The sequence below is a fragment of the Ovis aries genome, chromosome 13 (genome assembly GCF_016772045.2).
Source record: "Ovis aries strain OAR_USU_Benz2616 breed Rambouillet chromosome 13, ARS-UI_Ramb_v3.0, whole genome shotgun sequence".
Classification (NCBI taxonomy): Eukaryota; Metazoa; Chordata; class Mammalia; order Artiodactyla; family Bovidae; genus Ovis; species Ovis aries.
This window is the reverse complement of record NC_056066.1, coordinates 24,426,860-24,452,018: the sequence shown is the minus strand read 5'-3', so window position 1 is coordinate 24,452,018 and position 25,159 is coordinate 24,426,860. Positions and strand designations below refer to the sequence as shown.

The 25,159-nt window shown below is 45.2% G+C and overlaps 1 protein-coding gene across 21 annotated transcripts in view; it reads right to left on the bottom strand.

The window, feature by feature from the left end:
- KIAA1217 (KIAA1217 ortholog) overlaps positions 1–25,159 on the bottom strand; it is an 815,860-nt gene that overhangs the window by 334,652 nt on the left and 456,049 nt on the right. For 13 of the 21 annotated variants that reach the window (XM_042230521.2, XM_042230511.1, XM_042230525.1 and 10 more), the window contains one exon: positions 1,382–1,665. In XM_042230521.2, coding sequence (XP_042086455.1) covers positions 1,382–1,495 — 114 coding nt within the window. In that variant the 5' untranslated portion in view covers positions 1,496–1,665. Of the gene's footprint in view, positions 1–1,381; positions 1,666–12,093; positions 12,221–25,159 lie in introns of those variants that run through there. The other 8 variants (XM_060397341.1, XM_060397344.1, XM_027976612.2 and 5 more) reach the window with 1 other exon arrangement.

Below are 25,159 nucleotides of genomic sequence, written 5' to 3'. Positions count from 1 at the left end.
ATTTCATAAGAGAGAAGGTTTCATTTAAAGGATCAAACAAACTGAGCTTAAAGCATAAAGAATTGAGGCCAACGCCAATCACCATTCCCATAGATAACAAAAAGCTGAGTTAGACATCACTTTCGTAACTAACTGGCAGGAGAGCAAACTTAAAAACACAGAACTTGTCTCTACCTGGAGTGTTAAAATCAATACCTGCCTGCTCTCGTCCCTGACCACAAGTATTGCTAAATGTTCTCCACTTCCATCACCGTGGTCTCCATCCTCAGATGGAGACACCGATCTCTGGGCTACAAAGGAGGCCGGCCTCCCATCTCCTGTGACCCTAAACCCATACTGTCCCCTGAAAAGTAACTGCACACAGTCAAGAAACAAAAACACCCTGAGCCACTGTCGAGGGATAGCTGTGTGGCTGTCAAGATAACCTGAGAAAGCAGGTAGCTGCTGACAGCAGAAAGCCAAGCGTGCAGAAGGAAAACATGTCTGAGAAGAAAAAAGAACAGAAAACAAGACCCTAACGTCAGCTTCTTGAGGTAAAGGGGTTTGTCACAAGACTATCCCTCTGTGTGCTCTGTTTTAGCCTGAAAATGTATTTATATTCATTCACTCATACACTCATTCCTTCACTGTGCCAAGCACTCAGTGATTAAGGGGGCAGACATTAGCTGATTCCATGCTTTACTCAGTTAAGATACACTTCTGCGTTGCCTGCATTTTAGATATATTTGTGGTTGAACCTGGGACGTTCTTACAGGGGAACTGCATATTCTCTGGTCTCTCTTCTCTCACTTTCTGTTCTCTTACTGTTGTTGCTGAAGAAGGCTGAGCCTTCAGGTTGAATCTTTTCTGCAATCTGCCTCCTCTCCCCAAGCTAACAGAGAGATCTGGGACAACCCAGCAGTGGGCACAATCCACTCAACTGTTTTTTTCCCCCTTTAACCGGAAGGTCACTGTGCTTTCCCTCATGTCCATTAAAGAATGAGCTTTGCACAGGGAGGGAGAATCAGATGAAGGCGGTCAAAAGGCATCAACTTCCAGTTAGAAATAAGTACAAGGGACATAAAGTAACCACGACAAATATAACAGGACTACTGTATGTTACACAGAAAGCTGTGAGGAGAGGAAATCTTAAGAGTGCTCATCATGGGGAAAAAAAGTTGTTTATTTCTTTCATCTCATATCTAAATGAGATGATGGATGTTCACTAAATTTCCTGTGATAATCATTTTAGGATGAATATAAATAAAATCATTATTCTGCATACTTTAAACATACCATGCTGTAGGCCAATTATATCTCAATAAAATTGGGAGAAAACAGAATGAAAAAAAAAAAAACGAAGAATGAGCGTGGCAGAGTGAAAATGGCAGGATATTCGCACCTGGTCTCTCAGCCTCTCCTGGTGGCCCATGATGGCGGTGGCATGATGTGGATACTTCTGCTTCAGATGTTCCAGGAAAGCTTCTCTCTTCCGGTCCATCTCCGATGTTTGCATTCCCAGGATTTCTTTGGAACTTCGAGGCCCACCTAGAGTGTGTCTCCTCGGGATGTTACGGGAAGGTTTGGAAGCTGAAACACGGCTGTTCCCATTAGAAAGGCGCTCCTTGGTTCTGCGACATTCTGCATCTTCTAAGGATGTCACCTGCAGGTTGCTCTTTCCTTGTTCTGAGAAACAGAAAAGATACAGCTCACAACTAAAGATTTCACACTAGAAATCTCATTTACAGGACACTAAGTGCGTTTGTGGCAGCTGATAATGTATGAATGTAACTTAGCAGATGTGCGTGTGTGTGTGTGTGTGTGTGTGTGTGTGTGCGCACGCGCATGGGCATGTATCCACACAGCAGCAGGAAAGAGGGTAAATCAACAACTAAAAGAAATATGAAAAACTGCACTTTGGAAATAAAGATATTGCAGCAAAAAAGAAAAAGAAGAAAAAAACTCTACAATTTCTTTCCCTGAGGTTATTCAAAACCAAAACACCTGGTCAGACCAGTTGCTGGCAAGATCTCCTGGAGAAAGGAATGGCAACCCACTCCAGTATTCTTGCTTGGGAAGTCCCATGGACAGAGGAGCCCGGCGGGCTACAGTTCATGGAGTTGCAAAGAGTCGGACAGGGCTGAGTGACTAACAATCCAACACAACCTGGGTTACCCTTCACCCTCATCTGTAACTATGGAAAAGTTAACTTAAGTGATTATGATTATTTCTTTATTTTTAAACATAGTTTCATTCTAGTAACAGAACTTACAATTTTAAACTATGAAGGCAGGAATCCTTCCTTCAAGCCTAGATTAAGGACAAATGATGGGACCTCTCTTAGCTTCCCTGTTTTCACTTATAAATTAAGCATGGCTGAACTGGTATTAGATATACAAATTTAAATCTTAGTTCCCTGACCAGGCATCAAATCTACAACCCCTGCAACTGAAGCATGGAGTCTTAACCATTGTACTTACAGGGAAGTCTCTAGCTTTTTGTTTTTTAAATATTCATTATTATAAATATACTCTAAATTATTTTTAAAAATAAATTTCCAATTTAAGAGGGTACTTGCTAATTATTTATCTTCAAAAGTTAAGTAAAGAAAACACACCCAATATTTAAGAGTTCTAGAGCTGAGTCTCAGAGAACTAACTTTTTTTTTTTAATCTTTATTGGATTTGTTATAGTATTGTTTCTGCTGTTTGTTTTGGATTTTGGGCCATGAGGCATGTGGGGATCTTAGCTTCCCGATCAGGGATAGAACCTGTACCCTCTGCACTGGAAGGTGAAATCCTAACCACTGGACCACCAGTGAAGTCCCAAGAACTAAAACTTGATGCCAGTGACATAAACCAACAAGTGTTCAGAGTTCATACATAAACCAGCTCCTCTAAAGGCAGTGCCATCAACATAGTTTTTCTCTTCTTTACCTAGAAATACCTATACCTAGAACTGCAGGTACAGCACCTGTTGGTTAGACACAGAAAACATTGGAAACGTGGGCTCATTTCCCTTTTCCAGTTTTTCACCCCTAGATGAGTATTCTGGGAGTAATTCTTCTTGTTTACCCTTCACTTCTCATTACCTGGCTAATTATAGCTTTTCCATCAGACCATCAGACACTGATGAGGAAAGAGAAGGAAAAAACAGTCCAATTAGTTCATTCTACTATTCATTAACTTCAACAGTACCTTTAGAAGGGGGAGAAGATAGAACTATTGGTTGAAAAGATATTGAAAAAAATAAATAAAAAGGCTCTGGGAGGTAGACGTAGAGAATGAACACGTGGGCATGGTGCAGGGGAAGGAGAGGGTGGAACGAACTGGGAGATTAGCACTGACATATATATATTACCATGTGTAAGACAGACAGCTAGTGGGAAGCTACTGTATCGCCAGGGAGTCCAGCCTGATGCTCTGTGATGACCCAGTGGGGTGGGATGGGGTGGGGGAGTGGGGTAGAAAGGAGGTCCAAGAGGGAGGGAATATATGTACACATACAGCTAACTCACTTGGTAGCATAGCAGAAACTAACACAACACCATAAAGCAATTATCCTCCAATAAACATTTTTTAAATAAATAAAATAAAAAGTCTGTCAGACCCAGAATGAAATAAGAGAAGCCCAAATCACTTCTGAAATCATGGAACCGACATCTGGAAGAATGGGTGGAAACTGTTTCCTTTTCCTCCAAAGATGACAGGAGAAATCGTCCACTGAAAATCGCCTTGAGCATGGCAGTCCCTCAAGGGACACACAATTGCTGAGTGAAGTCTTTTCCAGGTAGGGAAGGGATGATGGTCAGAATTAAAAGCCCTGAGTTCTAGCCCTCCTCCACTCCTTACTATACATATGGTTTCAGTGAAGCCATCTACTGTCTCTCTGTTTTGATTCCCTACCTACAAAATGCAGAGCTCAATAATACTACCTGTGTTACCAGTACTGAGGACCAATAAGAAAACTGTGAGACGCTGACTGTCACTATTATGAGTTTTCATCCATGTGTTTTCTTTGGAATTTCCCTTAGCACCCAACCCACGCTAATCATTAGTTGCTGTCTGGTCGCTAAGTCATGTCCAACTCTTTTGTGATCACGGTGGACTGTAGCACCCCCGCCCCATACACACACACACACCCCGCTCCTCTGTTCGTAAGATTTCCCAGGCAAGAGTACTAGAGTGGGTTGCCATTTCCTTCTCCAGGGGTTTTCCTGACCCAGGGACTGAACCCTCATCTCCTGCACTGGCAGGGTTCTTTACCACTGAGGCATCAGGGAAGCCCCAAAAAGTCATTAGTAAGGATTCAGTAAATACCTCTGAGTTGGGGAAAAAAATAAAAGATTTGGGGAGATTAATTCCACTTATTTACTCTACCTTCTCATTACATAGGGGCTTCCCTGGTGGCTCAGCGGTATAGATCTGCCTGCCGCTGCAGGAGACGTTGGTTCAATCTCTGGGTAGGGAAGACCCCTGGAGAAGGAAATGGCAACCCACTCCTCTGGTGAGGGCTACCTCGTTTGTGGTCTCTTCTCTAATGACACAGAGGTAACAGGAGCTACTGAATAAAGACAGGTGCGGAAAATGTCCCATCTTCGGCTGGGAAATATGTGGGCAATCTGCAAAGATTTAAACTTACGCTTTTGAGTGTGTGCACATGAGTTTTTCATTAGTCAAATTTTTGTCTACTTGATACAACAGAGTTGACTTCTAAATGGATTTTTACAATTAAATTTTTTTTTTTTTTGGCTGTGCAGTGTGATATTCAGGATCTCAGTTCCCTGATCAGGAATCAAACCTGTGCCCTCTGCACTGGAATGGCACAATTCTAACCACTGGATCGCCAGGGAATTCCCTTGATTACTTGTGATATCATGAATATAATATATTTTAGAAGTTATTCCAGACAGCTAGATTAACTGGCAAAATGGAATCTCTGAAAAGGTGATTTCTTCACGTGGGCATAACACACAAATATACACATCCACCCAGGAGGACACACACTCATGTTCCTCAACTACCAACAAGGGCAGAAAGTTCTACTGGGCCTTGCTCTGCCACGTGAACTCACAAGAACTATCCCATTTCATCTCAGGATCCTCAGAAAAGGTCAAGACAGCCAGGACAACAGCCCCTTGGAGACTGAAAAGTTTTCCACGTTCTCTGAAATAAACTGGGAAAGGAGGAGGGAGGGAGAGAGTTGGAGTTCAGGGTCATCTATCAACATCCACCTTGGAGCAGCCCCACCTCGCTGACCCTCCAACCACAACCCTCTTCACACTTGGCACTAAGGAGGTCATGTCCATCTTAGGCTGTGTGCTAAGTTGCTCAGTTGTGTTCCTCTCTTTGCAACCACATGGTCTGTAGCCGCCAGGCTCCTCTGTCCATGGGATTCTCCAGGCAAGAATACTAGACAGGGTTGCCATTTCCTTCTCCAGGGGGATCTTTCCAACCCAGGGATCAAACCCGTGTCTCTTACGTCTCCTGCACTGGCAGGTGGATTCTTTACCACTAGTGCCACCTGGGAAGCCCCCCACCTTAGGTTACTTTTCCATTTTTTACTGTCTCGTGGATTCTTCAAAAATGTCTCCGGGTGCTTACGGAGGTTTAATGCAATGTGCAGGATAGCAGAAACAGACAGCAGATGCACCAGTGGGTAAATGCACTGGCTTCTCATTGCCCTGGGGACCCACCCCTCCCTCAGCCTCGCCTGCCTGCCTGGCGGCTCACTGAGCTCTGGATCCCACCTGCTTGCAGGTCACCCTGCTCCACTTTGACAGCACCCGCAACAAACCAACCAATGCGGCTACCACACGAAGCTGAACAACCCAGCCGTAGGACTCCTACACAATGGGCTGTACAACATTCCCATTTACCGTGACCCTGGAGGGGTCACTGAAGCTTTTTCCTCTATGAGACGCAGTTCTTGGAAGCGATCGACTCCCACACCCGAGGCAGAGGACACGGCTCTCCCATTCCGGCCATTTGGGGAGAACGGGACCTTTCAGTGGAGGAGGAAAAAAGCAAAGGGGAGCGCAGAGGACGTGCAGTCACAACTCCACAGCCAGTGGAGTCCCACCAACTCCACTGTCCACGCGGACACACGGCCCGAGGCTTAGAAACGGAAGCTCAGTTCTGGCCCTTGTCTGGAAGGCACTTCGGTGCTAACTTTTAAGCCTGGGTGTGTCGGGCTGTTTGCTATTCTGGGAATCTGTGTCAAACAAATAATGAAGCTGGAGTTTGAAGACGAGGTTTCCAGTTTTCCCCTTCCTGCCCCTCCCAGCCTCTGTCGGCCCAGAGCAACCCCTCCCGCAAGGCAAAGAGCAAGATGGGAGCTTCCAGGGGAGAACGGTCCCCAGCAACCTTCCCTGGAGCAGGAGTGGGGATCGAGAGGACAGAGGTGCCAGAGAGATACTCTTCCGAGTCTCAAAGGGCTTCTTGGCTGGGATGGAGACTTCTGGAAAGGAAAAGTAGAAAGTGGGGAGCTGGGGAGGGGCAGGGACCAGGCAGGCAGAGGACTATGGAAGATGGGTAACCCCAAGGAAGATACCCCCAGAGCAAATTACCCTGCAGGCAAGAGACCACAGGAGCTGCTGAGACTGGCTTCACGGCCCCCACTCAGGGTGCCGGGGCTGGGTCGGCTGACCTGCAACCCGGGATCTGGGCCTGGCATTGTTCCTGCGTTTAATGCCTCTTGCCATTTGAGAGCCAAGAACAGGGTGGATGGCCTTCCTGAGATTTTACTCCTGGATCAGATTAGGAGGATCCTGTCCTCCAGGGGAAGGAGTTCCCCACTGCTTCATAGTGGCTCCTGGTCAGCTGTCACTAAGGTGTCATTTTCTAGACTGTGTTGGGATACTCTCTTGCATTAGAGTATCATGGGGAGCTACAGTTTTGTCTGGCTGTAAAACGCATTCCAATCTACTATGGCATCAGTCACAGGTATGTCCGTGTATTTAAACCATTACATCCTTTTGTGCACACACGAGAAAATCACGTTTTTCAGTCCCCTTCATCTAGTTGGGGTCTTGTTCTAATTCCGCTCAATGCAATGTGGGAAGAAACTATATGGGCCACCTTTAGCCCTGGCCCCTGACCTCCTGAGTCCTCTTTCCTACCCTTTCTTCTTTCCCCTTTGGCCAGTTAAGTGCAAAACCTCCAGCAGAAACCTCCAAGACCCAGGGGAATTGTCATCATAACTAGACATCCTTTGGACGACTTGGGTCCCAGGGTCACCTGGAGGTAAACCACCGGGATCCACTTGTCCAGGAATGTCCACATTCCATTGTTCAAAGCAAAAATTAACCTTGATTATGCTAAACCACAGACATTACAGCAGTCAGGTCATCTGACTCCTATGTATCACATATTCTGTTGGGACGCACAGAGTTCCTCCATTTTTTCCAGCTCCCTTGTTAATATCATAAAGATCACCACCAGAGACACACTGGCACAAAAATTAACAGCTGAAACCAGGCCATTATGTAGATTCCTCTAAAAAATCTTACAAAAGTAAATGAAAAAGGTTTTTGCTAGAGATTTTACACAAAATAGGAACAGCCCCTCCCCTATCCAGATAAGCATTCTTGTCTCAATGGCTCGTTTGCTGATTGACTGATTTATTTTTTGCAAATATTTATTGAGTGCCTGCTCTGTACACTGAAAGGAGTTAGGAAGCGGAGTGAAGTGGTGATCAAAGCAGACTTAATTCCCTTCCCTCCCTCATAGGGGAGGCACATTATAACTAAGGATGCAGACAACAAACAGATAATATGTAACATGAATGTCATAGCTATGGTTTTTCCAGTGGTCATGTATGAATGTGAGAGTTGGACTATAAAGAAAGCTGAGCACCGAAGAATCGATACTTTTGAACTGTGGTGTTGGAGAAGACTCTTGACAGTCCCCTGGACTGCAAGGAGATACAACCAGTCCATCCTAAAGGAGATCAGTCCTGAATATTCATTGGAAGGACTGATGCTGAAGCTGAAACTCCAATACTCTGGCCATCTGTTGTGAAGAACTGACTCATTGGAAAAGACCCTGATTCTGGGACAGATTAAAGGCAGGAGGAGAAGGGAACAACAGGATGAGATGGATGGCATCACCGACTCAATGGACATGAGTTTTAGAAGCTCTGGGAGTTGGTGATGGACAGGGAAGCCTGGCGTGCTGCAGTCCATGGGGTTGCAGAGTCAGACACAACTGAGAGACTGAACTGAACTGAGTGAAAAGTGCTTTAAGGTTAAAACAGGATAAGGGACAGAAACTGATATGCAATTTTAGAGGATGCTTTGGAGCAAAGACCAGAATGTCTGGGGACCCCTGGGGACCTCTCCATTTACCACCTCCCCTGCCAGGGCTATACTCTGCAAGGCTGCCAATATGATTTTTTTTCCAACTTCACTGAGATATAACTGACATGTAATCTTATCTGATTTTAAGGTGTACAATATATTGATTTGATAGTTACATACCATGAAATGATTACTACCACAGTGAATACTAGTATCTTAAGACCCCAGTGAATCAGGGGTGGTAGAGGCAAGCAGGTGGCTGACACAGCTGCACAGGGGTTTCAAGACACTGGGGCCAGAGTGAAAGCAGTCGCCTCAGGGCTGCTATGGGCAGGCATGGGCATCCTAAGGACCACTCTGGGGAGCCCAAAAGAAGCAGAATATTGGACTTCCCTGGTGCTCCAGTGGTTAGGACGCAGTGCTGCCTCTGCTGGGGGCAGAGGTCCCATCCTTGGCTGGGAAACTAAGATCTCACATGGCACACAGCCAAAAAAATAAAAGCATGATATAGTTAGACTCAAATTCAACCACTAATTACTAAGCACCTCTCTGCACTTCACACTGTTTAGTACCCAGCAGCTGACGCTTCAGCCCCAGGAGCATCATCGATAACAATTATTCTCAAGGTAACCATATGCCCAGTTGCCAAAACAGTTCTGGGTTACAACTGTTGTCCCATTGAAATTATTTATAGCGGTCCCTTTCACTCTCAAAACTGTCTTGGTTTGAACAAGTTACAGGATCACCCAGCGGATCCTTATCTATCTGTAGATTGATAAACTCAAAGCCCTAGGGTGGTATAATTAGCTTTTTGTTCAGCACATATTTATTGATCGCTGTCTCATGCCTGGTGCTCTGTTAAGTTCTGGGGATGTGAAGACAAAGAAGTCACGGTCTTTGCCCTCGAATACCACACTCTCACCGGTATTATTACAATGCCAAATACGATCAAGCCCACAAGGAATCATGGGTGATGAAGCCATCAGAGGCTGGCCTCCTTTGCATGGTCCTCTTGCGTATCGAAGAACTGGAGAAGAGGCCACACTCTTTCACAGCATCATTTTCACCCAGGATGCAATGGGGATCTTAGAAATCTAACCTGAATTCTTAGCCCTCTTTCACGTGCTCCCCAGCCACCTTTCTAGCCTCCTTCTGCACACAGACTCAATCCTGGACCATTTCTAACAATCCTGGGTCCCCTCTTCTAAATTCCAGCTACAAACATCCAAATTGCAATCAACATCTCCACTTGGATGCCTGATAAGCTTCCAGATCCTACCATAGCCAAAAGATTTTCTGCTCTCCACTTCCAAGCCACAAACACCCTCTCCGCTACTCCTCTCCAATACTTTCCCCTTCAGGTAAATGACAACTTCCCAGAAGCACAGGCCAAAGTTTCTGAAGTCATCTCTGACTCCGCTGTCTCTCTTATATCCTGTATCCAATCCCTTGGCAAATTCAGTTTCATCCTCAATACATATCTAAAGTCTGTCTTCTTACGACCACCTGTTCTACTCCCCTACCTGCTGATCCAAGCTAGTGACTGGTTTACTTTGAAAGCTTCCTAACTGAGCTCTCTGCTCTGCCCCCAACCCCACTCGGGTGATTCTCAGTAGAGCACCCAGGACTACCTCTGAAGAAACCTCTCAGACCCACCAGCAGCTCCCACCTCCCTTGAAATAAAAGCCGACGTCCTTACTCTACTATCAGAGGCCCTACCCGACAGGGCCTAGAATTCTCTCTTAACCTCTTTTCTATCTATCCTTTCCCCATGTTGTTCTTTGAAGATGCCCTTTTTCTTCTCTCCCTCACTTCTTTCTGATGTCCCTTCAAGTATCACAGCAGTGCTGAGTCGCTCAGTTGTGTCCGACTCTTTGAGACCCCATGGACTGTGGCCCGCCAGGCTCCTCTGTCCATGGGGATTCTCCAGGCAAGAACCCCAGAGTGGGTTGCCACTACCTCCTCCAACATAGTAGTGAGGCCATCTCTAATAACCCTACTACAGTTTCACCCCTGACCACCCCCATACTCAATATTTTCTTTCTCTGCCTTATTTTCCCCCACAGTTTAATAAACTTACTAGATAAAATATAAGATGCCCAGTTAAATTTGAATTTCAGATAAACAACGAATAATTTTTAGCATAAGTGTATCCCAAATATTGCATGGGATACACTTATACTAAAAAAAAAGTTTATTTTTTACCTGAAATTCAAATTTAAATGAGCCTTTTATTTTTGTTTGACAAATACGGCAACCCCACCATATAACATGCTATTTTACATTTATTGTTTTTGTCCTCCACTCCCCTTCCCCCAAACTTGGCCCTTAGAATATAAAGCAAGGGCTTTTCATCTATTTTGTTCACTGCTGGATCCCCAGAAGCTAAAACAGTGACTCCCACAGAACAGAGGCTTGATATTTAGTGAATAAATGAAATAAAGTGATCACATTGCATCAGTCTCACCATCTCAGTCTCTGAAGTGTCTCTGAACTGCTGTGGTTGTTTGTAAATTGTTTTCTTAAATCAGTTCCACTCTCTTGTTGCGCCTGCAGATTCCGAGTATTTCGTAATGCAGCAGAAGCCCAGAGGTTGAATTCCTGCTGCAGGACCCTGTCTATCAAAGAGGGCAGGGGAGGGGGCCCCACTGCCCGGGGGCCCCCAAGGAGAGTGTGGTGCTTTGACAGCACAAACACAGCCAGCAAGCGGAGGACTCTGAGTCTGGGATTCTCCAGGGTTCACTGGTCTTAAAGTTTCCTGCTTTTCACCGGGGGGAATTTCTATCTCTTCTAATTGTATTTTCTTCTGTCTGGCTTAGTTTTGCATTTTCAGTGTGGATGAGTCATGTGTGACTTCCCTTTTGCCTTTTAAAAAACACACACCTTTTCCCCTGTGCATTGTTGTTACTCCCACGCACAGCACTGCAGCCCCGCAAGCAGGGCTATTAACTGGCCCCTGGATGAACCTGGGCTAAAGTGGGGGCAGGGAGGGTTCTGGACTGCGCCGGGTCCAAACCCGCCGCCTTCGCGATAGTGCATGCAAGGTAGGCTCCGGAGTCACAGACGTCAGACACTGGACGGCCCAGCCGAGGAGCCCTTTCCCCACCCAACCACACTGCATAATTTCTTTGGAACGACATAAGCTTCTGGAAGTTCCCTACGGAAAAGACAAGTCTATTATAAACACAATCAAAGAGAAACTGCTCAGAGAAAATCTATCAGAACTGTCTTAACAGCTCCCAACTTTTGAATTCAAGCATACAGAAAATTCGCACAGCTCCATCTCTCCTCTACATGGACAAGTGCTCCCCTGCTGTTCCGATCCGGAAAAAAAAAGAAAAAGGAAAAAAAAAAGAAAACTCTGCGATTTAACTCTCAAATACGACCAAACTTGCCTCCGACGTGCCTGTGCCTCGTGGAATCCCCCCAACCAATGAATGGAAGTGTTGCCGTCCCGAGAGACCTTTCCAGAAAGAGCTGCTCTCTCCCGCGGCTGGAGCAGGGAGTATGGAAAGCTGCTTTGGGGATGTATTTGCCACTGCCTGGAGATCTAGCAAGTATTGACGGCTTACAGGGCTACCAGTGTAACACCACCCCGCCACTTCTTTGGCAGCTTAAGAAAATCCTGCCAGAGATTTAAAAAAAAAAAAAAAAGTCCAGCCTACAGCTCTCCACTGAGTTGGGAAAACGCACCACCCCAAGAAATACGCCTTTTCTGTGCCAGGCGCTCGGTCTGCAGTTATAAAAAGCAGCAGCCAGCCGCGAGGCACACGCGGAACCGTAACTCCATCTTTGAATGAGAGCCTCTTACTTACCCGGCATCTGTCTGCTGTCTGCTGAGTAAGGAAGGCATGGCTCACATTTCTGGCTTTCGTTTTCTTCCATTGTCCCTGCCTCCGGCCCAGGCTCCTCTCTGGTCTTTAAACTTCAGGGCGCCGTTCTGAAAAAACGCTTCCAGAAAGCGCCTGGAAGGGGGCCCGGGGGGTGGGGAGGAGGGGACGGTGCGAAACCCCACCCCAAACTACTCTCCACTCCCGTGCAAAGTCTCTCTCGCCGGGGAAGACTGCATTCCAGCGCCCGGCCTCCCGCGTCCCTCCGCGCGCGCGCGTCCCCTGGTCCGTCCGTCTGTCCGCCCGCCGGGTCCCTGAGGAATGCGGGCTGGGCCCCCCGCCCGCCCCCGCGCCGCGCGCTTCCCCGAGGCCCCAACAGGTGATGCGCTGTCCTGCCCTGGACCCACGCGGGCCCCCCGAGGCAAACTGCGGCGACTCCGCAGCCGGGGAAGGAAAACATGGCCCAGGATCGCCGGCGGGAGCCTTTGCTGGAAGCCGGTTCTCCGTCTCTTTCATCTCACAGAATCAGCCTCCCCAATAGGCTGATATCCTGAAAAAAGGAACAGCCGACTGCGGAACGTCCCAAATTTCAGTGAAATCCCTTTTATAAAGGGCAACGAGGACAGGTTATATGCTGAAGGTTCTTACACACTTTCTTCACCAAGCGTTTAGAGCTTGATTAACAGACAGATACAGCTGACTTTGCACACAATCAATTTCAGTCTCTTCAGCTGGACTTTGCGAAGTTTGCACTCCTTTGCCTACACTTTCTCAACAGTTCCTCCTCCCCAACATACATAAACACACTCACATGTTGATCAAAATCTGAAAAGTAAACTAGTAAAATCCACCTTCTGAATCTCTCCAGTTCATTAAAATATCAGAAAGGCACTTCAAATACTTTTCTTTGGATGGGCAGAGTTGCATCCAGCATACTCATTTTCCCTTGAAACTACCTACAAACATTTATTTTGTTCTTTACAGGGTCCTTGAAACACTGGCCGATTTCCCAGAAAGTGAAAAGAGGAGGCACAGCGTCCACAAAAATTAAAAAAAAATTAAAAAAAAAAAAAACAAGGTACATAATCTGTGCAATGTACATGCTGCTATTTCAGATATAGGCAAATCACACACTGCCTAGAAAGAGGGTGATCTTTTAATCTGTAGGAGCCCCATCGTTTGGTGGGGGGAAGGAGGATGGTTAGCCTGCTGACGATAACTCAACCCAGTTTACATACCATTCAGACAAGGTTTTACATTAATTTAGATGAAGATTGTGTGCAGAACAATGACTGGCCTACCCTCCAGATTCTGACCTTGAGTCACCTGTGTACTTTGGCAGTGTGGGGGACATATTTTGGCCATTTCAGAGAAAAAAGATTTGGAAGCCTATGAAGGACAAGGTCATCATGCCAGGAAGTCACATCAGGTCATCGTGCAAGGTCATCACATCAGGAAGGGAAGAAGAGACCCCCTCAACTCCTAAAAGGATTTTTCTTGAAACCCGAGAAGATGTGGTGGATCTTCCAGAAAGTTAAAGCCAAGCCCAGTAGCACTGAAGGCAGGCAGTTGGGTTGACTGGGGCAGATATCTCAAGGACCTCGTGACTTTGCAACAGGCTGACCTGGTAATCTTGCTTTAAGGAGGAACTAATCACACACACTTTCTGTCCTGGTGGCCTACAGCAAAGGCCGGATGAATCTCCTTTTAACCTGGTCATTTCCTTGGGTTCAGAGTGCTCATGAAGCAGGGATCTGAGTTCAGGCCTCCAGGTCCAGATCTGGGTCCTTGTCTAGCCGTTGAGTATTTGTCTTCAAGTTATTAATGCCAGAAAGGATGGGGGCGGGGTAGAAGGAGAGAGCACCACAGGGCAGCTCTAGATGTCAGCCTAAACCAGATGCCCCTGGGCTTGCGGCTGTGACACCAACCCACCTTGATTTGGTGTGTGGAGAGCCTGTTCCTGGCAGTTTCTGCCTGTCTCTTGACACAGTACAGAGGCAAAAACCCCAGGATGAAGGAGACAGCAAGGCACCTACAATGGCAGTCTGTCCTCAACAATCTGTAGCGCCTAGTCCTCCCAGGGCTCTTCCAGACTACCCCAATCCAGGCAGAAAAGATGCACCTTTAGATGCAGATTCTGCTTGCCTGGGGCTGTTTGGAAAGCCTAAAAGCAGATAAACGCTCTTGTTGATTTCAGATAAACCAGATGGGGGCTCTCCCACCCATCTTGCACTCGGCTTAGTTCCCAGGCAGCCCAAGGAACCCCCTCGGGGAACTATGTGTCCCAGCCCCAGCCGCTGGAACCCTCCCCTCCCCCACAAGCAAAGCTGACTCTGGCCTCTGCAGACAGTCCTTGAAGCAAGATTCTTCAGGGAGTGCACAAAAGAAAAAGGCATTTAGCAATGAAGACACTTAACATAAATCATTAAGAACCATGAAATCTATATATATATTTACGGTAAAACACTTTCTCTTGAGTAGCCAAACTTTCTGATCGTACTATGGGGAAAAGCTGCTATCGTACTAGTACCGGCCCTTTGTTCCTCCTCCTTGAGAACACGAACTGAAAACAGTTGGAGAGGCTCTGTATTAATGCCACGGCACTCTTCTCTACATTGCTCCCCAAAGCACAAAGCCCTTGCTAAGAACTTTTTGCTGATTGTCAGTTTCTCTGAGTGGGGTCTCTGGCAAACAGTAACCCTTTTCTGCAATCTCCATTAGCTTAGTAGTTCAGATTTTCATGAAACATACTATTATTGTCATTGCTATTACTGTGGGATGTTCTTTCTGGAAGAAACACTATTTGAACTAGATGTACATGAAGCTTTTCGGTTTCATTTAATGTCTGGGTTAAAAAAAATTGCTATGACAAACCAACCTGCCTACTACCAGACTTCGGAAATTTGTTGTCAAAGGCCTAAAGAAAGCGGGAAGCACTTGAAATGTGAATTTTCCTGCAGACACATAAAGACCTACAAGAAAGTTACCAGCAGGCTATATTTTCAACTCCATTTCGGTTAACCAGGAAAGGTACAAGACGATTTCTTGGTTATGTTGGCAATTCATGATTCACAATGAGCTATGACACAGAGAAGTATTTAAAAAGAAAGACAACTGATGAGATACTAGTGATGTAAGGAGAACTGGTGATTTTGCACCCAGAACAAACCCATGACAGAACTGAGCCATTATTGGTTGTGATGATGCAATTTCTTTTTTTTTTTTTTTGATGATGCAATTTCAACAGGCATTACTATGATGGACATTAATCACAAAAATCATAAATATTGTGTATGACTTCCGGGCAGGCATACTTAATTATAGGGCTGAGGAAAGCATGTCAATTTTCTTCACGTAAGGTTTCCAAGAAAAAAAATCACTAGAATAAGCACTCGTGGAATCATGCTGCTATGTTTCAATTTTTTTCTTTTCTGTTTTACTTTAAATACTATTAAGAACAGGATAACTTAAAATGACATGACATTGGGACACAAAAGAAATAATTAAGGCTTGCTGAAGCCATAGAAGGTAATCTTCCGAGGTTTCCATAACTGTGAAAATCAAACAAAACAAAGTGAAAGACAAGCCACAATGTTTCGACCAGAGACCTCAGGCCTGTTGGGTGGTGCATCTTCTCTTCTAAAGGACACGCTGTTGTGTGTGACTGCAAGTCAGAAACAAAGGACTTTTGACAACTGGGAAAACATTTGCTTCAATGGATGATCTGGTGAATGAAATGAAAGATCTTCAACCCTCCTGTTGCCAGCAGTGTGTCAGCTGGCTAGGGTGACCGTATACTTAAATATAAACCAGAGCACTTGCGACAGGGAAAGGAGACACCGTTAATAATGACAGCGGAACAAGATGCAGAAACTACGACTGTCCCTGGCAAGCCAGCACAGATGGTCACCTAAGTTCAAGATAAGCCCTCCGTACCGTCGGTATCCAAATGTGAAATGAACATAATAATTTCTCCAACACAGACCTCACAAGAGAAACTTACTTATTAATTAAATGTGTGAACTTCATCTCTGTATTACAAACCCCACTAACTATTTCACATTGGGAAACACAGATTCCAGAATACAATATCCTGCATGATTCAGCCATCAAAACAGAGTTTTCCTTTCTATGTCTAGGATAAGACCAGGTCATCATGTATAGCTCCAGCCTTCTCTCTAGAGAATAACCCATATTCTTCACAGTTCTTAAAATCCCTGCCGGTCAAGGAGAACTGAGGTGGCCAAGACCCTCCCCCCACACCCTCCACCTCCACACACACAACCCCCTCAAGTCTCTCTACTGTGATGTCCTGGAACTTTCCTCCCCTACATCGTAACAAATTCCTCATGTGGATATAAATATGAGCCACACTTGTATCCAATGTGTTAATGGCTTAAACAAATTTGCTTTCTTTTCCAGAGAATCCATTGATGTTCATTTTTATTGGGGTTTCTTTTTATCTCTTTTAAGTCGGTAGATACTGGAGAGAACAGACCTTGTCTACACACCACTGTAGCGACGCTGTCTTGTGTGCACCATGGTGGGGAGGTGCCAGACCCTGGTCACTGCAGACCCAGTCTGGATCCTAGGTGGCAGCTTTTAAGTGAGAATCGCAGCTTGTAGATGCTCGCGCCTCTTCTACCGGAGTGATCTAAACACCAGTGTATTCCACAGAATTCCAGGGTGGAATCCACAGAATGTGAGAATCTCCACAAATATAAGCACCTTGCTGCCTGCCTCACTTTTCCCAAGGGTGCCATTATGAACCCTTTCAATATGGAATATTTGGTGAGGCCTCGCTAGAGACTTCCCGGCCTATTTCTGCTTTGGGCTTGTCCACGTGACTTTTCTCAAAGCAGTGAGTTCTTGGGAGTGGAAAGGGCAATGAGAACTACGGGAGCCAATCACAGAGCCAGAAGGCTGGGATCCTGGGGTTCCCTTCTCCCCACTCGCCTCTCCCATTCTGCAAATAAGCAAAGTGGGGTCTGGAGTGTTAATGCCAGTCAGGCTCCCATCTCTCCTGTATTGTGGTCAGCTCTTTGCCCTGTTATACTTGCTAAGTATTTAGGATCTTTTTTTTTTTTTAATTATTGCAGTATAGTTGATTAACATTGTTGTGTTAGTTTCGAGTGTATAGCAAAATGAATCCGTTTTGATGGTGCTGATTTAGTTGCTAAGTCTTGCAGGCAGAGTCTTTACCAACTGAGCCACTAGGGAAGCCCATACATATACATATATCCATTATTTTTTAGATTCTTTTCCCATATAGGTCACTACAGAGCATTGAGTAAAGTTCCCTGTACTACATTAGCAGGTCCTTATTAGTTACCAATTTTATATATAGCAGTGTGTGTATGTCGATCCCAATATCCTAATTTATCCCTCTCCTCTAAGTAGGATCTTTTATCCTTTTTTCTCACAACCACCCAAGGGGATCTCTCAATTATTCCAGCTCCTTTTGCTCTCCTGAAATGAAGAATCAAGTCAGGGTTCGTAAAAGGGAGTGTATACTTAGTTTCTAAAATTGTTCTCCCCTTGACCATGGAATTGGGTCTGGTATTATTGGGGTTGGGTAGGGGGAGCACTGCTGTACAAGCCACGTGGCATCAGGCATTGCATCATCTCTGCTCATCAAGACCTGGTGTGCACTGTGTGTGTTAGCCCGTGGGCTGCTTCTGTACCACCATGGACCATTCCAGGTGGGCAGGACTTCCCTGAGCAGGTGAGGCTGAGGCCAGCCATCAGAGATGCTGGAGAGGAGCCCGGACTGGCCAGTAGGGGAAAGAGCCTGGGAGGTGAGCTGGAGGAGGCATGGCCAGGAAGTCACACTGTCCAGCACGGGGGTGAGGCGTGGGGGCTCTGAGAGTCCTCCCTGGAGATGACCTTGATTCAGCAGAAAGCAGGGTCTAGAACTGCCTCCTGCAGCCCAAAGCGGGTGGGGTGGTCCGTACTGCTCCCTACCCTGAGCCTCTGCCCCTCTAGAAGTCAGAACTCCTCGCCTTCCCGACCAAGGCAGGGAAACTCATTTGAAACTGGACTGATGGCCTCCATATGCTTTAATGCCACACATACGCTGAACTAGACTTCATTTCAATAATGCATTTAATTTTTTTCCAGTTTTGTCATCAGTTCTCAGCTTTGTTGAGTAATAGCCACAAACTTTATTTGCAAGAGAATATGGACAGCAGAGAATGGAAGGGTCAATGCAAATACATGGCCCTTCAGTTCACCCCAAGAGGGCTGCATGTGATGCTGAGATGGCACAGAGCTGGCCATGTTCACCCCACACATGCAGTGCGGCACTGTGGGAGCTGCAAGGACACGGGGTTATCCTCGGACGTGGGGCACTCCTGAGATGCGAGGTGCCCCTGGGGGTGCAGGATGCCCCAGGGTGGGGGTGATGGATGCTGCAGCAACCCCACCCCACCCCGAGTGTCAGCTCTCCAGCATCTCCACCCTCTAGTTTTATAGTCAACGCCTGAAAACCAATCACGTGCTTCAGAACTTAAGTGTTTTTACAGTGATTTCATTTTTCTCTCTCCCACCCCAGCCCCCAGAATTTAAAGGACGGGGAGAACTTATATTTCTTGCAGATGGGAAAAACAGTTTTAATAATGAAGGACCTGATTTCTGGGGCCAAGTGGGTATGTGAGGTGCTGATACTGGGGTAGGAGGAGGATGTAAATGAAAATGCCCAGCATTTAGCAACCAACCACTTCATGGCTCAGCTTCTCTGCCTTCTAGCTATGGGGAATTTTGTGTTCATCCCCATGTGCATAAAATTCAGTGTTTCCCAGATTATGTTGTTTTGCTATTGAACTATCGCCTTTTGCAAACTTTATATGGATAAGGCTAAGTGGGATCAAATATAATTGGAAGTTGGGCAAGGGTTTCCCTAACACTATATTAAGAGTCTAATCTGTGTGACATGATTGATTGCACAGTTGCAAGGAATGAAATGATAACAGGTAGTTTCTACCTGTTCCCTCACATATACATGTACCTCATTCAACACACCTGCACCCAATATGCATAAGACCCCAGGACCCTGATAAATGGCAAACTGGTGTACAAAGCAAAAAGACGATCAGAGAGCAGTTGGTGTTATTTCCAGGCTTGCCCAGCTCACAAGCACTTTCTGAGGAAGTTGCTGGGGAAGCTTCTCTATGCCACTCCCAGGCCTGACCTCCAGCAAGTGAGGATCAGCAGCTACTGTGGAAAACTGTACAGATAGATGTTCCTCAAAAAACTAAAAATAGAATTACCACATGATACAGAGATTCCACTCGTGGGTATATATCCAAAGAAAATGAAAACACCAATTCAAAAAGATATATGCACTGCAATGTTCATAGCAACGTTATACACGGAAGCAACCTAAATGTTCATCATTCCATGAATGGATAAAGAGGATATGGTATATACACAATGGATTGTTACTCAGCTATAAAAGAATAATGAAATTTTGCCATTTGAAACAACATGGATGGACCTGGCGGCTATTATTCTTAGTCAAGTAAGTCAGAGGAAGACAAATATTTTATATCTTCACCTATAGGTGGAATCTAAAAAATAAATGAATGAATATAACGAAACAGAAGCAGACTTTTAGATAGAGGGTAAACCAGCAGCTACAGTGGGGAAGAAGGAAGAGGAGCAAGACAGTAGAAGGGGATTAAGGAGTACAAACTACCAGGTATAAAATGAATAAGATACGGCACAGGACGTAATGTACAGCACAGGGACTACAGCCCCAACACTTAATAATAATTTTAAATGGAGCATAATCTATAAAAGTATCAAATCACTATGTTGTCCGTCTGAAACTAATACAACATTGTAAGTCAATTATAGTTCAATTTTTAAAAAAATTTTTAATTAAAATAAAAAATTGATGATGGGGATGCCGACTGGCAGAAGATTGATAAAATAAAGGCCATTTTGAGGACTCTTTCATTTCAAATGAGAAGTTTACGTTGCCAACCGTAGGCAATGAGCGGTGAACGGAGCACATCTGAACTTTAGAAAGTGATTATGTCGGCACAATGGAGGCTAGAGTGAATGGAGGGGGGGGTCGAGGGGGAGGGGCAGAGATGAGCTTCAGGGTAATTAGTCAGGAACTATAATAAACGGACCGTTTCATGGCGTGTCTGCTGGAGTCACGGACAATGTCTCTCTGTTACCCTTTCCCGCCTTCTCCGTGTTATTTGTTCACAAAAGCAAGTGCCCTGCCATCCGCCCACCCTGGTTTAAAAATTCTCCCAAGGAGAAGCTCATCCATTTCACACAAGTTTGAGTCACTATGACACAGAAATTACATAGACCATCAAACCAGCCTCTGCATTTACCCAATAAGAAGAAAAAGTCAACAATAATAAGCGTGGTCCGGGGAACAAAAAATCAAAAGATAAAACAGAGGCAGGCAATTAGTAATTTAAAAGGTGCTGTTTGGGGAGACTTCCCTGGCGGTCCAGTGGTTCAGGCGATTCCTGATCAGGGAACTAAGATCCCATATGCCTTGAGGCCAAAAAATAAAAAATAAATTTAAATAAATAAATAAGATGATGAAGATCCCACCTGCTATGTGGCCAATAAATAAATAAATGAAGAGATGAATGCAGATAGTTTCAAAAGGTCATATTACTAGAAAACTATGTTTTTTAAACAAAATAAAAGGGCTGTTTGGGGGACTTCCCTGTTGGTCCAGTGGCTAAGACTCTGTGCCCTCAATGCAGAGGGCCTGGGTTCCATCCCTGGTCAGGGAACTAGATCCCACATACTGCAACTAAAGATTCTGGGCGCCACAACTAAGACTTGGGGCAGCCAAATAAATAAATAAATAAAATTTTACAGTGCTGTTTTATTTAGGTTCTCAAATTATGTGGAGGCAAACTCTTGTTCCCTCTTGAGCTGTGTGATCTTGGGTCAGTGGTTTTTTTAACCTCTCTGGACCCTGGGGTTTCTCATCTATAAAACGAAGGCTGGATAAATACTGAGCCCTCTTAATGACCACCTGATATCTCAGTTCTTCTATTACTGCGTCTCCAGACAACCCAGGTTCATATTAGGAAGGAAAGGTAATCACTCAGGCTGGCTCCTCTTCGTTCTGAAGCAGCTCTTCCATCCGGGGCCCCAGCTGGGCTCAGGGAAGTGAGTTGAGTACCACTTATGCTTTATTCTCAGTGTTCTTCCTGGAGCCCCAATACTGTCTACACATACACATTACAGCCTAGTTCCTTTTTAAAAAAAAAAATTCATTGATTGATTTGGCTGCACAAGTAATATTTATTGATTGATTTGGGTCTTAGGTGCAGACACAGGGTCTTCGATGTCTAGTTGCTGCATGCGGGCTCTCAGCTGTGGCATGTGATATCTAGCTCCCTGACCAGGGATCGAACCCAGGCCTCCTGCACTGGGAGCTCAGAGCCTTAGCCACTAGACCACCAGGGAAGCCCCTACAGCCTAGGTCCTGAGGCCTCATCTTTACACAGAGCCTGAGCTCTAAAGTGAGAGAGATCACATGGCTTTAGGCACCTTCAGCTGCTAATGTTTCTGCATGGAGGGAGCACAGACTGAGTCCAGGCCTGAGTCTCTGCTCCATCCCTTACTTGCTATGCCAACCTGGGCGAGTGATTTCAGTTTTCCTGCTAAAGATGGAAAAAATAACAGCATCTACCTCACAGGGTTATTTTGAGGATAAAGAAGAACAGAACCTGGCACATCATAAGTGCCATTTTAGTGTAGTCAGTGAATAAGCAGAACGTGATAGGCAATTCATCCATCTCAGTGATAACAGGATAAACCAGCCTTTATCATCCACAAGTCGGTCATGATCCCTGAGAGATTCAGACAAGTGATTAAGGTTGGTGGGTCTAAGTAGAAAGTGATGTTGCTAGGAAGACCCCAAGACCCCTTGGTGCTCATCAGGCCATTCCCACATGGTGATACACAGAGCCATTCCCTCTCTCCTCAGTTCAGGGAATTTATTTTGGCACTTTTCTTCAATACCCATAGGGCTTTCAACAAAGATAAAAATGCACCGACCTTAGTAACCTAAACATAATGGAAATACCAAGAACAGATTTGGATGAGGCATGCCCAGTGACATCACGTTTGTAAGACTGATTGGGAAAGTTAGAACACATTGAAATTTAGTGTAGGAAGCACCTGCCAGGAACAGCTTGTTCTTCCAGTTAGAGAGACTTGGGGTCCCCACCCTTGCCCCACCAATAACCTTTCTGAAAATAAAAAATAGGCCTTTATAACCAAAGCATTTTTACCTCGTATTGAGACTAAAATCCAATTCATACAACCCTGGGCACCCAAAGAGAATCAGCCAGAGAATCCTACACAGTTGAGGCGGGCAGGATGCCTGGAATCTGATTAACACAACACTCTGAGGATGCATTTATAGTATGTTTAGAAAGGGATTTGGTCACCTCAGGGCTCCCTGGTTTTATCAAGGAAAGAATCCATAAGCAATGCAGCACAGAAGTAGATTTCTGTTTTTGGATATTGCTTCAAAGGTCCACAGACCAATTCAGAACACCTATAGGACCCTGGCAGGGAGGTGATGGATAGGATGTGGGAGTGATGGTTGATGCTGCTGGACAGGTGGTGGTTGGTTCCACGAGTTCCGCACGAAGAGCTTGAACTTTATCCTGCAAGCGGTATAGAGTCATGATCTGTGTTTTGGACCAATCCGTGTGGAGAGTGGATTTCAGAGAAGCAGGAAAAGGAACTACAATAAATGTCTATTATAACAGTTCGGGAAAAAACATGAGAATCTGAACTTAGGAGGAAGTAAGGATTAAAAGACCAGGTAGATTTTTTTTTTGATCATTTAAGAAAGTATTTGTTGATTTGAAACATGAGCACTTTTAAATTTCAAGGGAGGGCTTCCTTGATGGTCTGCTGCTGCTGCTGCTAAGTTGCTCCAGTCGTGTCCGACTCTGTGCGACCCCATAGACGGCAGCCCACCAAGCTCCTCCATCCCTGGGATTCTCCAGGCAAGAACACTGGAGTGGGTTGCCATGTCCTTCTCCAATGCATGAAAGTGAAGAGTGAAAGTGAAGTCGCTCAGTCGTGTCCGACTCTTAGCGACCCCGTGGACTGCAGCCTATCAGGCTCCTCCACCCGTGGGGTTTTCCAGGCAAGAATACTGGAGTGGGTCGCCATTGCCTTCTCCTCCCTGATGGTCTAGTGGTTAAGAATCTGCCTGCCAATCCAGGGGAATGGATTCGATCCCTGGTCCTGGAGGGTTTCATTTGCCATGGGGCAACTAAGCCCGTGGTCCACAACTACTGAGCCCAGGAGCTGCAACTACTAAAGCCGGTGGGCCCTACAGCCCACGCTCCACAACAAGAGAAGGCCGAGCACCACAGCTGGAGCAAGGCTGTGCACAGCAATGAACACCGCAGTGCAGCCAAAAATAAATATACAAATAATCAATTTTTTAAAATTTCAAGGGAAAGTTGAAGGCAAGTTTTCTTTTTTTTTTAAATTGAAGAATAGTTGATTTACAACACTGTGTTAATTTCTGGTGCACAGCAAAGTTATTCAATTATATATACACACACGCACACATGTCTATGGGCTTCCCCAGTGGTTCAGCAGTAAAGAATCCACCTGCAATGCAAGAGACGGAGGAGACACGAGTTTAATCCCTTGGTTGGAAAAGTTGCCTGGAGTAGAGCATGGCAACCCACTCTGGTATTCCTGCCAGAAAAATCCCATGGACAGAGGAGCCAGTGGGCTACAGTCCACAGGGTCACAAACAGTCAGACACGATTGAAGCAACTGAGCATGCATGCCTACACATGTCTATAAATTATTTTTCGTATTCTTTTCCATAATGGTTTATCACAGGATATTGAATATAGTTCCCTGTGCTCCACGGTAGGACCTTGTTGTTTATCCATCCTCTATATGCTAGCTTGCATCAAGAGCAGGTAGATTTGAGAATGACTTTAGGAAGTGAAATTGGCACGATGTAAAGATGAATTGCACGTGAGTTGGCAGAAGTTGGGAAGACAACCTTGTAGAGCTGAACAATCTTAGGTGACGTATCAACAACTCATCTACATTTTTACACTGATGTAGTCAGGTCCGGAGTACCACAGATAGACCCAGCTCTTTCCAAAACAGCTTCGCTGTTCTAGCAGCTTCGTGTTGGTACATTTTCTTTCAGTGTCAGTAACCAGCATTACACATTCTAGGAAAAGGGGGAAAATTCAACATTCTGCCAAGGCCCTCATTTGTTTTTTTTTTTTTTTTTTTTTCATAAAGTTAGGATTAGCTCTTGGCACATCACATGGCATTAATTTTGTTACATGCAATCTGATTGATTACGGTGTACCAAATTATGAATAGCTGCCAAGAAGTCTCATGAACATTTATCAAAAAAGATGCTGTAGGTATGAATTATTAAAAAAAAATAAAACGATGTGGCAGAAAAACTGGAGTTCAACTAAAAATATATTAGTCATGTAGGTCCTTTTACAGTTCTAAGATTCCTGTGCCTAGTGATGGGTCCAGTTTGCCTTGGGTGTGATTTCTAGAGCTCTCTGTAAACTCTTTGGTTCAACTCCACATCATAACAAAATGCAGTAAGTCCCCTGCCTATGAACCTTCAATTTGCGCACTTCCAAAGATGTGAACTTGCATTCCATCAGCATCAGGCATGAGTGAGATTGCAGCTTGCCCTCTGTCTCCTATTGCTGGCAATGAATCAGCTCTACCGTCTCCTGCCTCCTCTCCCTCCTCCAGCCAGTAGCTCTTCTTGCCTGTTCACTTGGTGCCAGTCCCTGCATGCCAGCTGTATCTAAATACTACTGGACTTTTCAAGGTACTATACTGTAGGGATTAAAAATGCTTGCTTTACTTTTTGTGTTTGTTTTTTATGTATTATTTGTCTGAAAAGTATTATAAACCTATGAAAGTACAGTCCTATATAGTCGAAGGTGTTAGTTGGGTACCTGGGCTAACTTGGACGTACAAACAAATTGGACTTAAGCACTCACTCCCAGAATGGAACTCCTTTATATGT